The sequence below is a fragment of the Nerophis lumbriciformis genome, linkage group LG17 (genome assembly GCF_033978685.3).
Source record: "Nerophis lumbriciformis linkage group LG17, RoL_Nlum_v2.1, whole genome shotgun sequence".
NCBI lineage: Eukaryota > Metazoa > Chordata > Actinopteri > Syngnathiformes > Syngnathidae > Nerophis > Nerophis lumbriciformis.
Window position 1 is genome coordinate 11,163,159 of NC_084564.2, and position 24,808 is coordinate 11,187,966.

Below are 24,808 nucleotides of genomic sequence, written 5' to 3' on the forward strand. Positions count from 1 at the left end.
AAGCGACACATGTGACCTTTGAAGAAAAGTAAACAGGAAGTGTGTGTCACCTTTATTTGTTGTCAACGCCTAAAACCGAAAAGGTTAAAATAGGCTCCTCCCCCTCCAGAGTTCACCGACCTGAAGACAAAACCCAGTCGGCTCGCAGAGGTCATGACCTGAAGCAAGAGGTCACACAGTCCGCTCCGGTCGCCGATTCGCTGACAAGACAAGAGGCGGGGCTTCTGGGAGTGGGCGTGGCCTCACAGGTAGCCCTCCTTGCGGAACTGCTCGTGCAGGACGTCCCTGTACTCGTCGAAGCCGCCGTCCATGCGCCACACTTTGCCGCCGTCGCACACCCACAGCTCCTTGCACACCATGCGGATCAGACGCTCGTCGTGGGACACCAGGATCACCCCGCCCTGGAAAGACAGGAGAGGCGTGACGGCGAGCGCAGGAGCGGGCGCGGGAAGCTCAACACGTGACGCTGGGGCGCACCCGGAACTTGTTGAGGGCCGTGGCCAGGGCCTCGATGGTCTCCATGTCCAGGTGGTTGGTGGGCTCGTCCAGGATGTAGAAGTTGGGACTAAAAGACAAAGCAGGTCAGAAGATGCTGGCGCCCGAAGAGCGTCGGAGGCGGAGCTTCTCGCTACCATGCCATGGTCATCTGGGCGAAGGCCACCCGGCTCTTCTGTCCTCCCGACAGGCTGGCCACGGGCCGGGTGGCCAGCTCCCCGGTGATGCCGTAGCCTCCCAGCTGGTGTCGGTACTCCTCCTCGGGCCGACCTGGGAAGCCACATAAACGCAGCGGTCAGCGAGTGTCCCAGGGAGGGGGGGCTGAGATGCGGGGAGGGTCGCCGTGGTTACCGGGGAACTTGTTGAGGAGCAGCTCTATGGAGCAGACGTTCAAGTCCAGCTGGTCCACGTGGTGCTGGCTGAAGTAGCCGATCTTCAGGTTCCTGGCACAGAGACGCTTTGAAAAACCACACGACAGACTAGGGCGGGACGATACGGCTGAAAACGATATCGGTGTTTATCGGTCGATAACAGTTATTACTAGAGATGTTCGATAATATCGGCCTGCCGATATTATCGGCCTATAAATGCTTTAAAATGTAATATCAAAAATGATCGGTATCGTTTTTTTATTATCAGTATCGTTTTTTTAATTAAATCAACATAAAAAACACAAGAAACACTTACAATTAGTGCACCAACCCAAAAAACCTCCCTCCCACTCATTCACACAAAAGGGTTGTTTCTTTCTGTTACCGGTATTAATATTGTGGTTCCTACATTATATATCAATATATATCAATACAGTCTGCAAGGGATACAGTCCGTAAGCACACATGATTGTGTGTGCTGCTGGTCCACTAATAGTACTAACCTTTAACACTTCATTTTACTCATTTTCATTCATTACTAGTTTCTATGTAACTGTTTTTATATTGTTTTTACTTTCTTTTTTATTAAAAAAAATGTTTAATTTATTTATCTTATTTAAATTTTTAAAAAGGACCTTATTATGGCGTCACATTAGTGCCAAAAATCCGAGCGCATAAAAACTGTTATCGCGCGCTGATTGTCCACTTCGTGCGCGCGCGCGACACCCTTTTGTGCGTGCGCGCGACACCCTTTTGCGCCCGCGTGGTGCCTTTCTGAGCACGCGCCACGCCTTTCTGCGCGCGCGACGCCTTTCTGCGCGCTCTCTGTGTATTCCTGGCATCTCTCCTCGCGCTGTCATGTTTCTTTTTGGCACTTTGGGGGCGGGTATGCTTGGACGGCCCCTTCTTTCTGATTGGTCAGGCGAAAAATGCTGAAAAATGCTCAGAGCCAATCAGAAGTATAGCAGGGCGGGTCATCGTCAATATGTATCAAGATTTACGGAGGAAGAAGTGGATAAAAAAATGTCGCGCGCTGATGAAGGTTATTTCATACCACATAAACACAATACAGGGTAATACAAAATGTGACCCAAATAAATAATAAGACAACAAACACCATAATCACATCTTTCAGCCAGAACTGGTCCACCAGCAATAACATTATTTTATATTTTCACTTCTTCTTGAACATTTGTTTTCTAATTTATGGAATTTCTTTTGATTCAGCCATACAATTAATGAAATAATCTTTGAATTTTGTTATTAAAATGTTAAAAATAGCTTTTAATAATGTATTCTGAAACAGTTTAAAATAATCAGAGAACTGACTAACACTGACCCTACACAACTATGTTGCACAATTAAGTCTTTTTTTTTTTTAAAGCGAAAGAGGTAATTTCAACAGGTACAGCATCCTATGTCATATCTACATGTAATAAGATTTGTAACAAGGCAAACCGTTTGTAAATTGGTCGAAAATCGAGCAAGTTATGGTAATTTAATTAGTACATGTACCATTGACATCAATGTAATGATTGAGGCTAGATGTCCGAGGTAAGATGGCTACAACGTTGCTACGCTGGAGAATGATTGGTTATATGAAAAATGCTCACAGCCAATCAGAAAGAAGGGGCCGTCTAAGCATACCCGCCCCCAAAGTGCCAAAAAGAAACATGACAGCGCGAGGTGAGATGCCAGGAGTACACAGAGAGCGCGCAGAAAGGTGTCGCGCGCGCGCAGAAAGGCACCACGCGCGCGCAAAAGGGTGTCGCGCACGCGCACGAAGTGGAGAATCAGCGCGCGATAACAGTTTTTATGCGCTCGGATTTTTGGCACTAATGTGACGCCATACCTTATCTTCACCATAGCTGGTTGTCCAAATTAGGCATAATAATGTGTTAATTCCACGACTGTATAAATCGGTATCAGTTGATATCGGTATTGGTAATTAAAGAGTTGGACAATATCGGAATATCTGATATCGGCAAAAAGCCATTATCGGACATCCCTAGTAATTACTGACTTTTTAGGACCTATGGAAAATAGGGAGTAGAAGAAAAATATATTTTTATTTCAAACTTAACCTTCCTCTGGTTATAATTAGAGATGTCCGATAAAATCGGACTGCCGATGTTATCGGCCGATAAATGCTTTAAAATGTAATATCGGAAATTATCGGTATCGGTTTCAAAAAGTAAAATGTATGACTTTTTAAAACGCCGCTGTGTACACGGACGTAGGGAGAAGTACAGAGCGCCAATAAACCTTAAAGGCACTTCCTTTGCGTGCCGACCCAGTCACATAATATTTACGGCTTTTCACACACACAAGTGAATGCAATGCATACTTAGTTAACAGCCATACAGGTCACACTGAGGGTGGCCGTATAAACAACTTTAACATTGTTAAAAATATGCGCCACACTGTGAACCCACACCAAACAAGAATGACAAACACATTTCGGGAGAACATCCGCACCGTAACACAACAGAACAAATACCCAGAACCCCTTGCAGCACTAACTCTTCCGGGACGCTACAATATACACCCCCCGCTACCCACCCCCAACCTCCTCATGCTCTCTCAGAGAGAGAGCATGTCCCAAATTCCAAGCTGCTGTTTTGAGGCATGTTAAAAAAAATAATGCACTTTGTGACTTCAATAATAAATATGGCAGTGCCATGTTGGCATTTTTTTCCATAACTTGAGTTGATTTATTTTGGAAAACCTTGTTACATTGTTTAATGCATCCAGCGGGGCATCACAACAAAATTAGGCATCATAATGTGTTAATTCCACGACTGTATATATCGGTATCGCTTGATATCGGAATCGGTAATTGAGAGTTGGACAATATCGGATATTGGCAAAAAGGCCATTATCGGGCATCTCTAGTAATTACTGACATTTAGGGAATGGAAGAAAAATATTTTTTATTTCAAACGTAAGCTTCCTCTGGTTATAATCCCTCAGTCAAATCACATTAAACACCTGATTGTATTCAAATGAAGGTGCAAAAATATCTAAGAAATGCTTCATAAAGTGTAAGAAAAGAGTGCAAAGTGCAAAAATGTAAACAGAGAAACCTGAAAAGAACTACTTTCTTCAGGTTTAGTGGCAGGAAGTTACAGCTGTGCTCTAAAGGGTGAGCACGGCCAAGGCATCACTTACAGACCACATTGGTCTGACTTTAAAAAAGTGCCGTACTGTCCAGGTGACTTCTCTTTTCTCCACGATTTCTTCATTTTGACTTTATCTTCTCACTCCATGCAAAGAATCAACCAAACGTGACAGTTGATACTGTCGCCTGATTGGCTGTTAGCGTGTCACTCCCACTGATCGGTGATCACTTCCTGCGTTGCTCGGTTAGCAGAGCGCGCGTGCCTTCGTTCATGCAACCAACCTTGCTGCCATACTTCCGACAAAGAAGAAAAAAACGGCATTTTTTTTTAAATTGATATCGATTACGTGTCTACCCACGATATATATTGATATCAATTTATTGCCCAGATGCTTTTTATGTATTATTTTTACTGCAGCATTCGTGACCCAGCATATTTGTGGATTTTTTTATTAAAAAATGTTTAACACTTCCGGAAAATCTGCTTGTGAGTTTTTTTTCTCTCCATAATCCCGAGGACCCAAAAGGGTCTCAGTCATAATTTTTGTTTTAGTTCTATTCAACGCTTAAATCTTTAGGTCAACTTCAGGTCTATCTGCCGATATAAAGCTATTATTATATAATAATAAAATGGCATAAATATGTTATGCCCTTTTTTAGAAACATTATTTCTATTTTGATTCATTATTATTTTTGGAGCCATGAGAGTTTTGTTTTGGATTTGGATTTGTGACATCTAAAGTCCAGAAAAACAATTAAACACGTTTCAAATGTTCTTTTTTTTTCCTCCCCCAAACAAGTAACCCACACAAATTATTCATAAAATTAAAATCTAAATAATAAACTAGGGGGTGGGGGGGACCATCAGTCAAATAAGTACAGTATTAAAAAAAAATGGGGGTCCAAAAGGGCCCCACTCATAAAAGTGTTAAAAAATAAGTCATACTCTTATTTATTTATTCTTTTTTTAAACTTTCAACTAGAGGCCGATAAATGCTTTAAAATGTAATATCCGATTTTTTTTAAATTATCGGTATCATTTTTTTTTTTTTTTTTAATTAAACCAATTTAAAAAAACACAAGATACACTTACAATTAGTAACTGTTTTTATATTGTTTTACTTTCTTTTTTATTTAAGAAAATGTTTTTAATTTATTTACCTTATTTTATTTTATTAATATTTTAAAAAAGGACCTTATATTCACCATACCGGTTTGTCCAAATTAGGCATAATAATGTGTTAATTCCACGACTGTATATATCAGTATCGGTTGATATCGGTATCGGTTGATATCAGTATTGGTAATTAAAGAGTTGGACAATATCGGAATATCGGCAAAAAGCCATTATTGGACATCCCTACTTTCAACCATTATAAGTTTGTTTTTTTATTGTTTATTTTATGCCATTTTTGTCTAGGAAAACGTTGTTTTTATATGGCAAACAATAACAAAATATACAATAATTTCCCCCAAAAAATATTTCAAGATGAAATTACTGACGTTAAGCGATTGGAGCCTTAAACAGGTCAATAATTCATAACATTGATTTTAATTCATTATTATTTTTTGAACAATGACAGTTTTAAAGTAAGTAGCTGTTGACATGCTACTGACTAGCATTAGCGATTTTACATGGCGATTTCAACACCTTCTAATTCGTTAATGAAAACTACAACCAAAACTCACATTAAAATCAAACAGCTGGTGCATAATAAATACAGTACTAACACTTTTTAGGGTGCAACAGAATAACAGCATTAACTTCACACTGCTGCCATCTCACATCTTGGACTTGCAATTCATGTCAAACTTGCAAATGAGACTCAGAAATGTGATCATGAAACAAGATATCACAGTTGCCATAATCAGCTTGTTTAAAAAATTAACATATTAACAAAAACAATACTTAACACACACGAAAGTATGGAAAATTGGTAGTGTTGAGTCACGGTATCGATTCAGTACAGTTTCGGTGCCCGTCCCTCCCTACCATTGTTTGACTCATTTCACCTGATCAAATCTTTTCTGACATTTGACCCTACAAAATAAAAGTATTGATATCATATTGCATCAACATCTATTGCGAGTGATAAAAGTTGTGCCTTTATTGTAGCCACTGACTTTATGTGGACTCCTACCTGTGAGCTTGGCGGGTTCCGTCGACCGGCGTCAGCTCGCCCATCAGCAGCTTGAGGACGGTACTCTTCCCGGCGCCATTTTGTCCCACCTGCCAGAAAACACGCCGTTAAACGTCGCGCCGAGGCGGCAATGCGGATGGGCGACGCAACGTACGATGCAGATCCGAGACTCCAGGTCAGCTGACAGGTTGAGCCCGGAGAAGAGGCGCAAGTCGGGGGTGTAGTAGAACTCCACCTCGTCCAGCTGCAGGATGGGAGGGGACAACTTCTCAAAGTTGTCTGGGAACCTGAACACAAAAACCAGTAGGAGTTACTAAGTACACAGTATATACACTTAAATGTACTACATTGTTGACAAGTACACAGTATATAAACTTAAATGTACTACATTGTTGACAAGTACACAGTGCACTGTGTACTTGGTAACAATGTAGTGCATTTAAGTGTATAAACTGCGTGCTTGGTAACAATGTAGTACATTTAAGTGTATACAATGTGTACTTGGTAACAATGTAGTACATTTAAGTGTATACATGTATACACTTAAATGTACTACATTGTTACCAAGTACACAGTGTATACATTTAAATGTACTACATTGTCGCCAAGTACACAGTGTATTCACTTAAATGTACTACATTGTTACCAAGTACACAGTGTATTCACTTAAATGTACTACATTGTCACCAAGTATGCAGTATATACACTTAAATTTACTACATTGTTAACAAGTACGCAGTATACACACTTAAATGTACTACATTGCTGCCAAGTACGCAGTATATACATTTAAATGTACTAATTTGTTGCCAAGTACGCAGAGTATACCCTTGAATGTACTTCATTGTTGCCAAGTACGCAGTATATACATTTAAATGTACTAATTTGTTGCCAAGTACGCAGTGTATACACTTAAATGTACTTCATTGTTGCCTAGTTCGCAGTATATACACTTACATGTACTAATTTGTTGCCAAGTACACAGTGTATACACTTAAATGTACTACATTGTTGCCAAGTACGCAGTGTATACACTTAAATGTACTACATTGTTACCAAGTACGCATTATATACACTTAAATGTACTACATTGTTACCAAGTACGCAGTATATACACTTAAATGTACTACATTGTTGCCAACAACACAGTATATACACTTAAATGTACTTCATTGTTACCAAGTACGCAGTATTTACACTTAAATGTACTACATTGTTGCTAAGTATGCAGTGTATACACTTAAATGTACTTCATTGATAAAAAGTACACAAATATACACATAAATGTACTACATTGTTACCAAGTACGCAGTATTTACACTTAAATGTACTACATTGTTGCTAAGTACGCAGTGTATACACTTAAATGTACTACATTGTTACCAAGTACACAGTGTATACACTTAAATGTACTTCATTGTTAAAAGGTACACAAAAATACACATGTATGTACTACATTGTTACCAAGTATGCAGTATTTACACTTAAATGTACTACATTGTTACCAAGTACGCAGTATTTACACTTAAATGTACTACATTGTTACCAAGTACACAGTGTATACACTTAAATGTACTACATTGTTGCCAAGTACGCAGTATATACATTTAAATGTACTAATTTGTTGCCAAGTACGCAGAGTATACCCTTGAATGTACTTCATTGTTGCCAAGTACGCAGTATATACATTTAAATGTACTAATTTGTTGCCAAGTACGCAGTGTATACACTTAAATGTACTTCATTGTTGCCAAGTTCGCAGTATATACACTTACATGTACTAATTTGTTGCCAAGTACACAGTGTATACACTTAAATGTACTACATTGTTACCAAGTACGCAGTTTATACACTTAAATGTACTACATTGTTACCAAGTACGCATTATATACACTTAAATGTACTACATTGTTACCAAGTACGCAGTATATACACTTAAATGTACTACATTGTTGCCAAGTACACAGTATATACACTTAAATGTACTTCATTGTTACCAAGTACGCAGTATTTACACTTAAATGTACTACATTGTTGCTAAGTACGCAGTGTATACACTTAAATGTACTTCATTGTTAAAAAGTACACAAAAATACACATGTATGTACTACATTGTTACCAAGTATGCAGTATTTACACTTAAATGTACTACATTGTTACCAAGTACGCAGTATTTACACTTAAATGTACTACATTGTTACCAAGTACACAGTGTATACACTTAAATGTACTACATTGTTGCCAAGTACGCAGTATATACATTTAAATGTACTAATTTGTTGCCAAGTACGCAGAGTATACCCTTGAATGTACTTCATTGTTGCCAAGTACGCAGTATATACATTTAAATGTACTAATTTGTTGCCAAGTACGCAGTGTATACACTTAAATGTACTTCATTGTTGCCAAGTTCGCAGTATATACACTTACATGTACTAATTTGTTGCCAAGTACACAGTGTATACACTTAAATGTACTACATTGTTACCAAGTACGCAGTTTATACACTTAAATGTACTACATTGTTACCAAGTACGCATTATATACACTTAAATGTACTACATTGTTACCAAGTACGCAGTATATACACTTAAATGTACTACATTGTTGCCAAGAACACAGTATATACACTTAAATGTACTTCATTGTTACCAAGTATGCAGTATTTACACTTAAATGTACTACATTGTTGCTAAGTATGCAGTGTATGCACTTAAATGTACTTCATTGATAAAAAGTACACAAATATACACATAAATGTACTACATTGTTACCAAGTACGCAGTATTTACACTTAAATGTACTACATTGTTGCTAAGTACGCAGTGTATACACTTAAATGTACTACATTGTTACCAAGTACACAGTGTATACACTTAAATGTACTTCATTGTTAAAAAGTACACAAAAATACACATGTATGTACTACATTGTTACCAAGTATGCAGTATTTACACTTAAATGTACTACATTGTTACCAAGTACGCAGTATTTACACTTAAATGTACTACATTGTTACCAAGTACACAGTGTATACACTTAAATGTACTACATTGTTGCCAAGTACGCAGTATATACATTTAAATGTACTAATTTGTTGCCAAGTACGCAGAGTATACCCTTGAATGTACTTCATTGTTGCCAAGTACGCAGTATATACATTTAAATGTACTAATTTGTTGCCAAGTACGCAGTGTATACACTTAAATGTACTTCATTGTTGCCAAGTTCGCAGTATATACACTTACATGTACTAATTTGTTGCCAAGTACACAGTGTATACACTTAAATGTACTACATTGTTACCAAGTACGCAGTTTATACACTTAAATGTGCTACATTGTTACCAAGTACGCATTATATACACTTAAATGTACTACATTGTTACCAAGTACGCAGTATATACACTTAAATGTACTACATTGTTGCCAAGTACACAGTATGTACACTTAAATGTACTTCATTGTTACCAAGTACGCAGTATTTACACTTAAATGTACTACATTGTTGCTAAGTACGCAGTGTATACACTTAAATGTACTTCATTGTTAAAAAGTACACAAAAATACACATGTATGTACTACATTGTTACCAAGTATGCAGTATTTACACTTAAATGTACTACATTGTTACCAAGTACGCAGTATTTACACTTAAATGTACTACATTGTTACCAAGTACACAGTGTATACACTTAAATGTACTACATTGTTGCCAAGTACGCAGTATATACATTTAAATGTACTAATTTGTTGCCAAGTACGCAGAGTATACCCTTGAATGTACTTCATTGTTGCCAAGTACGCAGTATATACATTTAAATGTACTAATTTGTTGCCAAGTACGCAGTGTATACACTTAAATGTACTTCATTGTTGCCAAGTTCGCAGTATATACACTTACATGTACTAATTTGTTGCCAAGTACACAGTGTATACACTTAAATGTACTACATTGTTACCAAGTACGCAGTTTATACACTTAAATGTACTACATTGTTACCAAGTACGCATTATATACACTTAAATGTACTACATTGTTACCAAGTACGCAGTATATACACTTAAATGTACTACATTGTTGCCAAGTACACAGTATATACACTTAAATGTACTTCATTGTTACCAAGTACGCAGTATTTACACTTAAATGTACTACATTGTTGCTAAGTATGCAGAGTATACACTTAAATGTACTTCATTGTTAAAAAGTACACAAATATACACATAAATGTACTACATTGTTACCAAGTACGCAGTATATACACTTAAATGTACTACATTGTTGCCAAGAACACAGTATATACACTTAAATGTACTTCATTGTTACCAAGTATGCAGTATTTACACTTAAATGTACTACATTGTTGCTAAGTATGCAGTGTATACACTTAAATGTACTTCATTGATAAAAAGTACACAAATATACACATAAATGTACTACATTGTTACCAAGTACGCAGTATTTACACTTAAATGTACTACATTGTTGCTAAGTACGCAGTGTATACACTTAAATGTACTACATTGTTACCAAGTACACAGTGTATACACTTAAATGTACTTCATTGTTAAAAAGTACACAAAAATACACATGTATGTACTACATTGTTACCAAGTATGCAGTATTTACACTTAAATGTACTACATTGTTACCAAGTACGCAGTATTTACACTTAAATGTACTACATTGTTACCAAGTACACAGTGTATACACTTAAATGTACTACATTGTTGCCAAGTATGCAGTATATACACTTGTATGTACTACATTGTTGCCAAGTACACAGTATATACACTTAAATGTACTTCATTGTTGGCAGTACGCAGTGTATACACTTAAATGTACTAATTTGTTGCCAAGTACGTAGTATATACTTAAATGTACTAATTTGTTGCCAAGTACGCAGTATATACACTTAAATGTACTTCATTGTTGCCAAGTATGCAGTCTATACACTTGTATGTACTACATTGTTCCCAAGTACACAGTGTATACACTTAAATGTACTACATTCCTACCAAGTACACAGTATATACCCTCAAGTACACTTACAGGAAGTAGAAGATTTGTATTACCTCAAAGCCACCTCGGCTTCCTTGTCGATGGGTTTGAGTTCAGGCCTGCCGACAAACACAAGTTACGACTCTCCGACTACGAAGTTCTTTTCCTGTGGACTCTTGCAGACTTACAGTTTTTCCAGCAGTTTCAATTTGCTCTGGACCTGAGCTGCTCTGTTTGCGTTGTAGCGAAAGCGGTCGATAAACACCTGAAACACCAGGCGGTCAGGTCACTATGTGGCAGTACAGTATATTGCAGTACTAGGCTACGGAGTACTCCACCTGTATGTGTTGCCTGTACTGCAGCTGGGCCTCGTACTCTCGATGCTGGTTTTTCAGTCGGTCTTCCTTGGTTTTCACAAAGTTTTCGTAGTCGCCACGGTAACAGTCCAGCCTCTGGGAGTGCAGGTGGATGATGTCGGTCACCACGGCGTTCAGGAAGTTTCGGTCGTGGGAGACGACCAAGATGGTGGACTGCCACGTCTGCGGAGAGGAGGCAGGTTTTTTTCCCTCTGCGTTAGCTCGACGCTAACAGTGCCCATTGTTGTCAATGAGGATCGCTAAGGTTAAAGTGAGAGGGTGCTCAGACCTGCAAGTAGTTCTCCAGCCACAGAATGGCCCTGACATCCAACATGTTGGTCGGCTCTGGAAAACAAACATACACTTAAGTACTTAAGTCTTAGTAGTACCTAAGTACATAAGTACCTCTTCGGGCTTACTCAGGGGGGTCTCCTGAGGGCCACACACACTGAAAAATTAAAGCAGGCAATGGCCATTTTATAATACTCTAAATTCTGGACACTAGTTTTTTCCTACGCTTTGAACCCTGCGGCTTATAAAAAGTTGAAAAGACTGAAAAAAAAATTCATGTTTTTCCTATTAAATTCAGTTTTTTTTAAAAAGATAACATTTGAGGCGCTGTGGCTTAGCCTAGTGCAGGGGTCGGCAACCTTTACCAGTCAAAGAGCCACTTTGATCAGTTTCACAAATTATAGAAAACAATGGGAGCCGCAAAAATTTTTTGAAATTTAAAATGAAATAACACTGCATAAAGTTTTTTTTTTTTGCTTTGTGCTATGTATAAACCAGGGGTCTCAGACACGCTGCTCACACCTTAATAAGGAATTTGAATGCTGGTGCGGCACGCCGGTTTTATATGAATGGCGATTGTCAACGTCATGCGGGCCGAGATGGTACAGCATATAACACCCACTACAACCAGCGTGCCCGATCAGCCACACGTTGTGTGGGCTTCCGCTTGCTCACGTAAGTGACAGCAAGGCATACTTGGTCAACAACCACACAGGTTACACTGACGGTGGCGGTATAAAAAAAACTTTAACACTCTTACTAATAATGCGCCACACTGTGAACCCACACCAAACAAGAATGACAAACACATTTCGGGAGAACATCTGCACCGTAACACAACATAAACACAACAGAACACATACCCAGAATCCCATGCACCCCTAACTCTTCCGGGATACATTATACACCCCCGCTACCAAACCCCGCCCACCTCAACCGACGCACAGAGAGGGGGGGGGGGGGTTGATGTGTGAGGGAGCAGGGTTGGGGTGGGGGCGGGGTTTGGTGGTAGCAGGGGTGTATAATGTAGCCCGGAAGAGTCGGGGCTGCATGGGATTCTGGGTATTTGTCCTGTTGTCTTTATGTTGTGTTACGGTGCAGATGTTCTCCCGAAATGTGTTTGTCATTCTTGTTTGGTTTTGGTTCAAAGTGTGGCGCATTATTAGTAAGAGTGTTAAAGTTGTTTTATATGACCACCGTCAGTGTAACCTGTGTGGCTGTTGACCAAGTATGCCTTGCTGTCACGTACGTGTGCAAGCAGAAGATGTATAATGTATAACAAGTGTTGGCCTGGCACGCTATTAATACAGATTGTAGAGGGTGCCAAATGTTGTACCATCATGGCACGCCCTTATTATAGATATAAGGGTGAAAATCGGTGAATATTAATCCCGGGAGTTTTCTGCGAGAGTCACTGAATTCCGGAAGTCTCACGGGAAAATTGGGGGGTTCGGCAAGTAAGCTGCTGAGCCGCATCAGAGTGATCAAAGAGCCGCATGCGGCTCCGGGGCCGCGGGTTGCCGACCCCTGGCCTAGTGTATAAAATAAAATAAAATAAATCACAAAATAATTTGAGGATCTGACAATCCTCCTTTGTCAGCTAACACTCTAATATTGTTCAAATCAGTGACCAGTAGTAAAATTCTTGCTTTTCTCATGGCCCAAATAGTTTACAGTAGCACTATACATAATCAGAATACCAGGGCGTCTAGTGAGGGGCATTTTGTACTCCCTCGTCCCAGGAAGAATGCTTTGCGGAAATCTTTTATTTATAGATCTGTATCGCTCTGGAATAACTTGCCTCGAATTCTCACTGGCATTGGAAGTAAACAGGTTTTTAAAAGGAAAGTCATATTTTATCTGAGTCTATAAATCAGTTTGCTTGTTGATGATTTTTGTTTGGTTTCGTATTGTGTAGTTATATTTATATGGTACCGTATTTTTCGGAGTATAAGTTGCACCGGCTGAAAATGCATAACAAAGAAGGAAAAAAAACATATATAAGTCGCACTGGAGTATAAGTCGCATTTTTGGGGGAAATGTATTTGATAAAAGCCAACAGCAAGAATAGACATTTGAAAGGCAATTTAAAATAAACAACAGGCTGAATAAGTGTACGTTATATGAGGCATAAATAACCAACTGGTATGTTAACGTAACATATTATGGTAAGAGTCATTCAAATAATTATAACATATAGAACATGCTATACGTTTACCAAACAATCTGTCACTCCTAATCGCTAAATCCCATGAAATCTTATACGTCTAGTCTCTTACGTGAATGAGATAAATAATATTATTTGATATTTTACGCTAATGTGTTCATAATTTCACACATAAGTCGCTCCTGAGTATAAGTCGCACCCCCGGCCAAACTATGAAAAAAATTGCGACTTATAGTCAGAAAAATACGGTAAATGTATGGAGGTTCATTTGTGTCTTCATTACAAAATATTATTGGGACACTGAAATTTATGCCACAACATTTTTTGCGTTTAAATGATGTGAACTGAATTTATTGACATGAAATTATGCTGACAATTTCACTGAATAGAAAATTGTGACCAAAAATTCAGTGCAGAAAAATTCAAAACTCAAGACTAACTTCCGGTAAATTAAGACCGAAGCGATCAATCCTGTCTCAGAACGAGCCGATGACGGGAGTTTTAAAGCGAAGACTATTTCTGCACTGAATTTTATAAGACAGAATTTTGAAAAACACTTTTTTATTCGGCAAAATTGTCAGCATAATTTGATGTAAAAAAAAATAATTCCGTTGACAAAACTCAAACACCAAAAGTTCAGCTACATAAATTAAAACAAAAAACCTTCATAATAAAGACACAAACTAACCTCCATATAATTGGAGCCCTAAATATGTAAGAAATCCATAACAACATTGCTTTTGATTCTTTTTTTTTTTTTTTTTTGAACAATGACAGTTTAAAAAAAAAAAATCAGACTAGAGCAGGGGTGCTCACACTTTTTCTGCAGGCGAGCTACTTTTCAATTGCTCAAGTCGTGGGGATCTACCTCATTCATATATATAATTTATATTTACTTATTTATGAAATATATGTTTTTGTTAACAAGTTAAAGGTGTTTAATGATAATGCAAGCATGTTTAACACATATAGTTAATATTGTTAACAAGTTAAAGGTGTTTAAAGATAATGCAAGCATGTTTAACACATATAGTTAATATTGTTAACAAGTTAAAGGTGTTTAATGATAATACAAGCATGTTTAACACATATAGTTAATAAATTAAAGGTGTTTAATGATAATACAAGAATGTTTAATACATATAGTTAATATTGTTAACAAGTTACAGGTGTTTAAAGATAATACAAGCATGTTTAACACATATAGTTAATATTGTTAACAAGTTAAAGGTGTTTAAAGATAATACAAGCATGTTTAACACATATAAGATTCCTTTCTTTCATGAAGACAAGAATATAAGTTGGTGTATTACCTGATTCTGATGACTTGCATTGATAGGAATCAGACAGTGGTGCGGATAACGTCCGTATTTTCGAATGGAGGAGAAAAAAAGTCCTCCTTTCTGTCCAATACCACATGAAAGTGGTTGGTTTTTGGCATCTTATTTGTCCAGCTTCCGTACTCCTCTGTATACACTTTACAAGAAATACATTGTCGGCAAACTCCGTAGCTTGCTAGCTTGTGCACGCCAGCTTTCTGAGACTCTTATTTTGTTAGCGCAACTGTGCAGTCGGTCTTTGGAGTTTTGACGACAGGTACGGCGCCAGAGTCTGTTGAAATAAAGTGTTTCTCGCCTTCCAGTCGGTAATTTTAATGAGCTGGCAGCAGCCAGCGTCATCTCAGAAGACCCTCGGGTGCCGTGAATGTCAATCAAGTGACGAAAGTGACGTCATAGTGAAGATTTATGATCGCTCATTTTTAGGACTATTTTTTTAATGCCTGGCTGGTGATCGACTGACACACCCTCCACCATCGACCGGTAGCTCGCGATCGACGTAATGAGCACCCCTGGACTAGAGGTTCCGGGGATCCAAAAGGCCCCCCACTTATAAAAGTGTTAAAAACAAGTAATTTATATTCTTTTGGAATATCTATAGATCAACTTCAGATCTGTGAACATTAAGGTAAATTTTTTTGGCAAAAAACCCAAAACAAAGACCCTTTTTTATTGGCAAAAACACAAAATTTGCAATATTTCCCCCCCAAAATATGTTCAAATATTTGATGTGAAGTAATTGGAGCCTTAAGCAGATCAATAATCCATAACAACATTGCTTTTGAGTCATTATTCAGGCATGTGATTTGACCACAATGAAAAAGACTGAAAACATTTCCGGGGGTCTGGGGGACGAAGGCCCCCCGCCAGGTCCTGGTTTTTCACCAATTTAACATGCTAAAATTAACAAAGACAGCACCATTTGAAGAAAATATTTGAGTGTTTAAAGACATGAACACATCATTAATAGAACATACATAAACCAATTACCCTAATGAATCACTGTATATGGTTCAGTCCCAACAGTATTTAGTCACTAATATTTACATCTTGTGTTCATTTCACATCCACAGGTGTCACATTGATCAGTGTTATTATCTACAGTTTATTTATAGTATTACCACATTACTTCAGTTCACTTCACACATTAGCTTAATATTACAAAATAGTATTATATGCAAATTTATTTCAAATAAATTGTTAACTGGAATCAATAATGCGACTCTTTGAATTTCTGTAATTTCATAATATATTTTCACGTGGCTTTTTATTTTTAGAAAAACCCATTTATATTTCGCAAAGCAATAATTGGTTAATATTTAAAACAAACATGCGTATTTCGCAAGCAAATATTTTTTTAGCTTACCTCATTATTAACAACCCTGTCTGCAACTGAAGTGGGTTGTTTGGGTGGATCTTTCCTCTCGATGTCTACGGTCGATGTCGATGTAAACAAAGGATGAAGTCCGTAAGGTTTGCTCACTTTCGGTTGACATCCAAAAGTACCAGCTAGTGAAAAGTACGTTTTCCTTGCTTCAAGTTGTTTCATATGTTTTTGGCGTTTCGCATGTACTTCCAAAGCCTTGAAACCTCGTGATCCATAGTCAGTATTATCATGACACCACGTGCACAAAACCTTTCCGGGACGATCGATTTTCCGAATAAAATCACCGAACAAAGTCGTAACTTCCTTCTTCCCAACAGTATCAGTGATTTCCCTTTCCATCCAGTCCCATCGAAACTTATTTTTGACATGTTTATCAATTCCTTTTACTCGTAAAGCGTCCTTTCTCTCGAGAACCGACATCGTTTACATATGGAAAATGGCGGTAATAACCATTATTATTATTATTCATAACAGATGTCCTGATTGGTCACAAAGAACATATCGACCAATCAACTACGGTGTAATATAAACTACGTCTCGAATCTTGATTTAGGGTCGGGAAAAAAAACGGAAAAACGGGAGATAATTATTTCCCCCCCCCCCCCCGAGATTAAAAAAGACGGAATTCCGACTTTAGACGGAAAAATCACATGCCTGATTATTATTTTTTGAAAAGCAGCAAGATGGCGCAAAAGGCCCCTTACTCTTAAATGTTAAAAATAAGTCATATCAATATAAATCATTTTTACTTTGAACACTTAAATCAACTTCAGATCTATCCGTGGAGTGTAAGTTTCGGAGTGACTCACCGTCAAGTAGCAGCAGGTCAGGCCTGGCGACGACCAAACACAGAAAAACGTATTATTTAGGTGTACAGGAGGAGCAGGTACTCTGCTGTCAGTCAAAATGCACTTTGATTGACAGCTGTCAGGGTTTGAGTGGGGGGGGGGGGGAAGGAACTCACCGACCAAACAGGGCTCTTGCTAGGGCCAACCTCATCCTCCATCCTCCGGAAAACTCCCTGCGAGAAAAGCAGCAAGTGGCCAGAGCCAAACCTTTAAAGGGGAACTGCACTTTCTGGGGTATTCACAATCCTCCTATGAGACCAGAACACACCTGGCTCTGTCACACCAAATTTCTTCCCCCTACAAAAACCTTCCCCCCGCCCCATTTACTTCCGGGGTCATTTCCTCTTACGTCATTTCCTCTTACTTACGTCATTTCCTCTTGCGTCATTGACAGCGATCGATAGAATCCAAATCTTCTGAAAATGGTGGTGTCACTGAATGACATTTGTCTTTATCTTTCCCAGGGGACTTATGTCAAACACCAGCAGGCTTCGAAAAATTCCAAGCGGAGTGTTAGGGAAAATTTGAATCGAATCGGATTCTGGGTATTTGTTCTGTTGTGTTTATGTTGTGTTACGGTGCGGATGTTCTCCCGAAATGTGTTTGTCATTCTTGTTTGGTGTGGTTTCACAGTGTGGCGCATATTAGGGGACGGCGTGGCGAAGTTGGTAGAGTGGCTGGCCAGCAATCGGAGGGTTGCTGATTACTGGGGTTCAATCCCCACCTTCTACCATCCTAGTCACGTCCGTTGTGTCCTTGGGCAAGACACTTCACCCCTTGCTCCTGATGGCTGCTGGTTAGCGCCTTGCATGGCAGCTCCCGCCATCAGTGTGTGAATGTGTGTGTGAATGGGTGAATGTGGAAATACTGTCAAAGCGCTTTGAGTACCTTGAAGGTAGAAAAGCGCTATACAAGTATAACCCATTTATCATTATATTTGTAACGGTGTTAAAGTTGTTTATACGGCCACCCTCCATGTGACCTGTATGGCTGTTGACCAAGCATGCCTTGCATTCACTTGTGTGTGTGAAAAGCCGTAGATATTATGTGATTGGGCCGACACGCAAAGGCAGTGCCTTTAAGGTTTATTGGCGCTCTGTACTTCTCCCTACGTCAGTGTACACAGCGGCGTTTTAAAAAGTCATACATTTTACTTTTTGAAACCGATACCGATCATTTCCGATATTACATTTTAAAGCCTGCCGATATTATCGGACATCCCTAGCGGAGAGTTTTGGAACTCTACACTTTGGCCAGCGTTTGTAAAAGTCTGCGTTTTTAAAAAGAAAAGTATGCGTCTGCGTGTGGACAAGAGGCCGAAACGCAGAGATAAGTATGCGTTTATTAAGTATCTGTGCTCGTGGGGACATGGCCTTAGATGTTGCGCTCACAAAAACCCTGTGGTGTGTGTGTGTGTGTGTGTGTGTGTGTATGTGTGCGCTCACTTGGTGGGCTGCTGCTGCATTTTGGGAGAAAATCCAAGCCCAGCCAAGATAACGGAGGCTCTGATGATTGAGACAAGTGTCAACATGGTCGTCTTTTGCATCCGTTGATTGAATAATTTTCAACGCGCACACACACTTACCGGGCCGGGGCTTTGTCCGCTTCGATCTCCTCCAGTTTGCCGTAAATTTCCGACAGGCGAACGCTCTCCGTCCCCTCAGCCCTGAGACGACAAACACGTCAAACCCTCAGAAGCGTTCCCCTGTCCTCTGCTCCGTCAAGGGGGGCGCAACTTACGTGCCGTTGGCGATGCGCGCGTTCAGACGCCGCTCCTCGCTCAGGAGGTCCTCCCTCAACGTGTCGCTCTCCAGCACGCTCTGCAGCGCCGCCGTCTCGTCGCCGGCCACTTCCTGCTCCACGTGCAGGATGGAGATGTGCGGCGGGACTCGCAGGTTGCGGCTGGCCAACATCTTCAGCAGCGTCGTTTTGCCCAGCCCATTCCGACCAATCAGGCCGTACCGCCGGCCCGACGCAAGAGAGAGCTCCGCCCCCTGCAGCAGACACCTGCAGAGGCAAGGACACTTCCGTGTTGCTAATTTGAAATGTTGCCATGGTAACAATTTGCTGCCACTCCTAATTAAGAAGTGACTTCTTCGCAAAAATGACTAATGATCTACTGCTAACGATGGATTCTGATGCGTCATCTATGTTGCTGCTTCTTGATCTTAGCGCTGCTAAGAATCTGGGTATTATTTTCGACCCAACTCTCTCCTTTGAGTCACACATTAAGAGTGTTACTAAAACGGCCTTCTTTCATCTCCGTAATATCGCTAAAATTCGTTCTATTTTATCCACTAGCGACGCTGAGATCATTATTCATGCGTTCGTTACGTCTCGTCTCGACTACTGTAACGTATTATTTTCGGGTCTCCCTATGTCTAGCATTAAAAGATTACAGTTGGTACAAAATGCGGCTGCTAGACTTTTGACAAGAACAAGAAAGTTTGATCATATTACGCCTATACTGTATATACCTTTATATACATATATACCTATACCTATACTGTATATACCTTTATATACATATATACCTATATTAATACCTATACTGGCTCACCTCCACTGGCTTCCTGTGCACTTAAGATGTGACTTTAAGGTTTTACTACTTACGTATAAAATACTACACGGTCTAGCTCCGTCCTATCTTGTCGATTGCATTGTACCATATGTCCCGGCAAGAAATCTGCGTTCAAAGAACTCCGGCTTATTAGTGATTCCCAGAGCCCAAAAAAAGTCTGCGGGCTATAGAGCGTTTTCTATTGGGGCTCCAGTACTATGGAATGCCCTCCCGGTAACAATTAGAAATGCTACCTCAGTAGAAGCATTTAAGTCCCATCTTAAAACTAATTTGTATACTCTAGCCTTTAAATAGCCCCCCTGTTAGACTAGTTGATCTGCCGTTTCTTTTCTTTTCTCCTCTGCTCCCCTTTTCCTTGTGGAGGGAGGGGGGCACAGGTCCGGTGGCCATGGATGAAGTGCTGGCTGTCCAGAGTCGGGACCCGGGGTGGACCGCTCGCCTGTGCATCGGCTGGGAACATCTCTGCGCTGACCCGTCTCCGCTCGGGATGGTGTCCTGCTGGCCCCACTATGGACTGGACTCTTACTATTATGTTGGATCCACTATGGACTGGACTCTCACAATATTATGTCAGACCCACTCGACATCCATTGCTTTCGGTCTCCCCTAGAGGGGGGGGGGTCCTCTCCAAGGTTTCTCATAGTCATTCACATCGACGTCCCACTGGGGTGAGTTTTTCCTTGCCCGTATGTGGGCTTTGTACCGAGGATGTCGTTGTGGCTTGTGCAGCCCTTTGAGACACTTGTGATTTAGGGCTATATAAATAAACATTGATTGATTGATTGAAAAGGTCCTCGCCACGTCACCTCTCTCCGAAAGACACGTCAAAGTTCTCGATGCGGATGTCGTAGCTGCGGTTCTTTGTCGACTGGTCGACCCGGGCATCTTTTTTACTGCTCGCCTGACTGGCCGACGCCTCATCCAGGACACTGGATGTGAGACAGACAGGTGAACGAGGCGCAGACAGGACAGAGAGAGCGACACGTGCAAGAGACGGGGACCGACATCGGACTGGTCGTCTTCTGGGAATCCTTCTCGTTCCGCCGCTCGTGTTTGGCTTTCAGCTTGGCCTCCGCCTTCTCCAGCTTCTTGGCGTCCACCATCTGAAGGACACGAGAAAGGGGTGACGGCGTAAGCCAGCAGAGAACGCGCGAGTAGGACGTACCGTGTTCTGAGAACGCTTCATCATCCAGATTCCCTGCACTTCTTTGGCGGCCGGGGCTGTGAAGGAGTAGAAGCACGCGTGAGCGACACGAAGGCCCCGCCCCCCTACAAGGTACACAAGCACTCACTCGTGTCCGTCGACATCTGCGACAGCTGCACCGGCGCGTCCAGCAACACTTGGCGCTGAGCGGCGGGACAGGGGCTCCTGACAACAAACACACACATTTGCAACATTTGTCATCTCCAAGCCACGCCCCCCCGCAGCCCATCCTCACAGCTGGAGTGTGTTGAACATCAGCTGACAGATGTCCCTGATATCGTCCTCGTTTTTGCTGTCAGGTGACATCTCTTGTAGGACTCCACCGATGGCGTCAAACACATCTTCGCCGTCCTCGAAGTCAGACCCGCCATTGCCCAACACGCCTGAATGCACACAAAAATGTCATGTTTGCACGTGGAGCTGAAACTTTACATTGGCGGTAATCAAACAATAATTACGGCAAAAAGCTCTCTCCCGGTTGTAGTTAGTGAAGAACGCGGCAGCACGACTTTTAACAGGGGCCAGGGAACGCCAGCATATAACCCCAATTCTTGAGACTTTGCACTGGCTCCCTGTTGATTTTAGAATTGATGTTCAAATGTAGATGTTTGGTTTTAAAGCTTTGCATGGACTGGCACCTCATTATATCTCGGACCTCATCCAAATTTACACTCCCGCGCGCCAGCTCCAGGTCGTGGTGCCCAAGACGAGACTTCAAACCAGGGGAGACAGGGCCTTCTCTGTGGTCGGCCCTAAGCTCTGGAACACTCTGCCCCTCCATGTTCCAACTGCTCCCACAGTGGAGTGTTTTAAGTCTCGTCTTAAGACCCACTTTTATTCTCTGGCTTTTAACACTACGTGAGTTGTGTGCTCCTCTGTGTTTTTACATGTTTATTTATTGTTTTAATTGGTTTTACCTAGGGATGTCCGATAATGGCTTTTTTTGCCGATATCCGATATTGTCCAACTCTTAATTACCGATACCGATATATACAGTCGTGGAATTAACAAATTATTATGCCTAATTTGGACAACCAGGTATAGTGAAGATAAGGTCCTTTTTTTTAATTTATAAAATAAAATAAGATAAATAAATTAAAAACATTTTCTTGAATAAAAAAGAAAGTAAAAAAATATAAAAACAGTTACATAGAAACTAGTAATTAATGAAAATGAGTCAAATTAAGTGTTAAAGGTTAGTACTATTAGTGGAGCAGCAGCACGCACAATCATGTGTGCTTACGGACTGTATCCCTTGCAGACTGTATTGATATATATTGATATATAATGTAGGAACCAGAATATTAATAACAGAATGAAACAACCCTTTTGTGTGAATGAGTGTAAATGGGGGAGTTTTTTGGGGTTGGTGCACTTATTGTAAGTGTATCTTGTGTTTTTTATGTTGATAAAATTATAAAAAAAAAACAAAAAAAAACATACCAATAATTTAAAAAACGATACCGATCATTTACGATATTACATTTTTTTAAAGCATTTATCGGCAGGCTGATATTATCGGACATCTCTAGTTTTACCCTTTAAAAATCGTTTTTAAATCATATTTATTTTTATATTGGTTTTATATTTATTTGGTTTTTATTCAGTCATTGGTGGAGCTAAGGATAGTATATTTTTTTGTTTAAATGTGCTATATAAATAAAGTGGATTGGATCGGCATACGAATGGCATGTGTTTTTAATTGTTATTTATTTATTTATTTATTGTTTTACCCTTTAAAATAGTTTTTAAAATCATATTTATTTTTATATTGGTTTTATATTCCATCCATCCATTTTCTACCGCTTATTCCCTTCGGGGTCGCGGGGGGCGCTGGAGCCTATCTCAGCTACAATCGGGCGGAAGGCGGGGTACACCCTGGACAAGTCGCCACCTCATCGCAGGGCCAACACAGATAGACAGACAACATTCTCACTCACATTCTCACACTAGGGCCAATTTAGTGTTGCCAATCAACCTATCCCCAGGTGCATGTTTTTATTTTATTTTTATTCAGTCATTGGTGGAGCTAAGGATAGTATTTGAATCTTGTTTTTGATATTTTTGTGCAGCACTTTGGAAACATTTTTGTTGTTTAAATGTGCTATACAAATAAAGTGGATTGGATTGGCATACGAACGGCATGTGTTTTTATTTTTTTATTGTTTTAATTGGTTTTACCCTTTAAAATAGTTTTTAAATCATTTTTATTTTCATATTGGTTTTATATTTATTTATTTTATTTGTATTCAGTCATTGGTGGAACTAAGGATAGTATTTGAATCTTGTTTTTGATATTTTTGTGCAGCACTTTGGAAACATTTTTGTTGTTGAAATGTGCTATATAAATAAAGTGGATTGGATTGGCATGCGAATAAATGGAGGCTAGGTCTTAACTTCCTAGCTAGGTTTTAATATCAACTTTTAAAAAACTTGAAAAAAACAACAACGTTATATTACTTTAAAATATCTCAATATGATGTTATTAACAGTTGGTTGGTTTTAAAGCACACTTTCTCAATGCTCACGACCGACGAGGCGTGTTAGCCGGCGTGTCGGCACCCAACCCGGCTAAGCTACCCGGCTACTTCGGGGAGCTTCTCCCGCCCGGATGACAGCCCTTGTCCGGTGGACAGTGAGCGAAGTTACCCGGCGTACGACGACTGTCAGTCCGCCGCTCACCTGTGATGTAGTTGAACAATTCCGAGTCAATCTCAGGAAACTCGCTCCTCAGTATCTCCACGTACGTCGTCGCCATTGTGGCCACCCAACTTGGCGACGGAAGTAAATTAGCTGTGTATATTCTACGGCAAACCGACTGGGACATTCGCACTCCGACGGAAGTGACGTCAATTGGAACGGCGACGTTTCCATACGGGTCTTTTGTGAATCGCTCATTTATTTGCAAAGTATAGTACAGTCATTAACTCAAACAGCAATGGCATCCTTTTACATGTTTTAAATATTTTTTTGTATTTTATTTATTTTTTTACAGATGTGTTTAGTTAGTTGTCATAGAGCAGCCTTTTTTATTTTATTTTTGTTAGAAAAAAATGTTTCAAGGTAAAAAATGATTTTCAAGGTAAAAAATTATTTTCAAGGTAAAAAAATGATTTTCAAAGAAAAAAATGATTTTCAAAGAAAAAAATGAATTTCAAGGTAAAAAAAATGTTTCAAGGTAAAAAAAATTTTTCAAGGTAAAAAATGATTTTCAAGGTAAAAAATGATTTTCAAGGTAAAAAAAATTTTTTAAGGTAAAAAATTTTTTTCAAGGTTAAAAATGATTTTCAAGGTAAAAAATAATTTTCAAGGTAAAAAAAATTTTTAAAGTAAAAATTTTTTTTCAAGGTACATTTTTTTTTTCAAGGTAAAAAATGATTTTCAAGGTAAAAAATGATTTTCAAGGTAAAAAAAATGTTTAAGGTAAAAAAAACTTTTCAAGGTAAAAACATTTTTTCAATGTAAAAAATGATTTTCAAGGTAAAAAAAATTTTCAAGGTAAACA

General features: G+C 39.5%; 1 protein-coding gene across 1 annotated transcript; it reads right to left on the reverse strand.

Annotated features, from left to right (window-relative positions):
• Positions 1 to 37: 37 nt before the first annotated feature.
• On the reverse strand, positions 38 to 24,128 carry abcf3 (ATP-binding cassette, sub-family F (GCN20), member 3). Its single transcript, XM_061972020.1, has 21 exons — positions 23,986 to 24,128; positions 21,539 to 21,686; positions 21,392 to 21,468; positions 21,265 to 21,320; positions 21,105 to 21,202; positions 20,906 to 21,028; positions 19,259 to 19,525; positions 19,104 to 19,184; positions 18,964 to 19,023; positions 17,635 to 17,691; positions 17,480 to 17,502; positions 11,778 to 11,833; positions 11,471 to 11,671; positions 11,321 to 11,397; positions 11,207 to 11,251; positions 6,283 to 6,415; positions 6,129 to 6,217; positions 847 to 938; positions 633 to 765; positions 478 to 565; positions 38 to 401 (listed from the first exon to the last, which is right to left on the reverse strand). The coding sequence occupies exons 1-21, from the start codon at positions 24,059 to 24,061 to the stop codon at positions 243 to 245; spliced, it is 2,139 nt and encodes a 712-aa protein (XP_061828004.1). The 5' UTR covers positions 24,062 to 24,128; the 3' UTR covers positions 38 to 242.
• Positions 24,129 to 24,808: the final 680 nt, after the last annotated feature.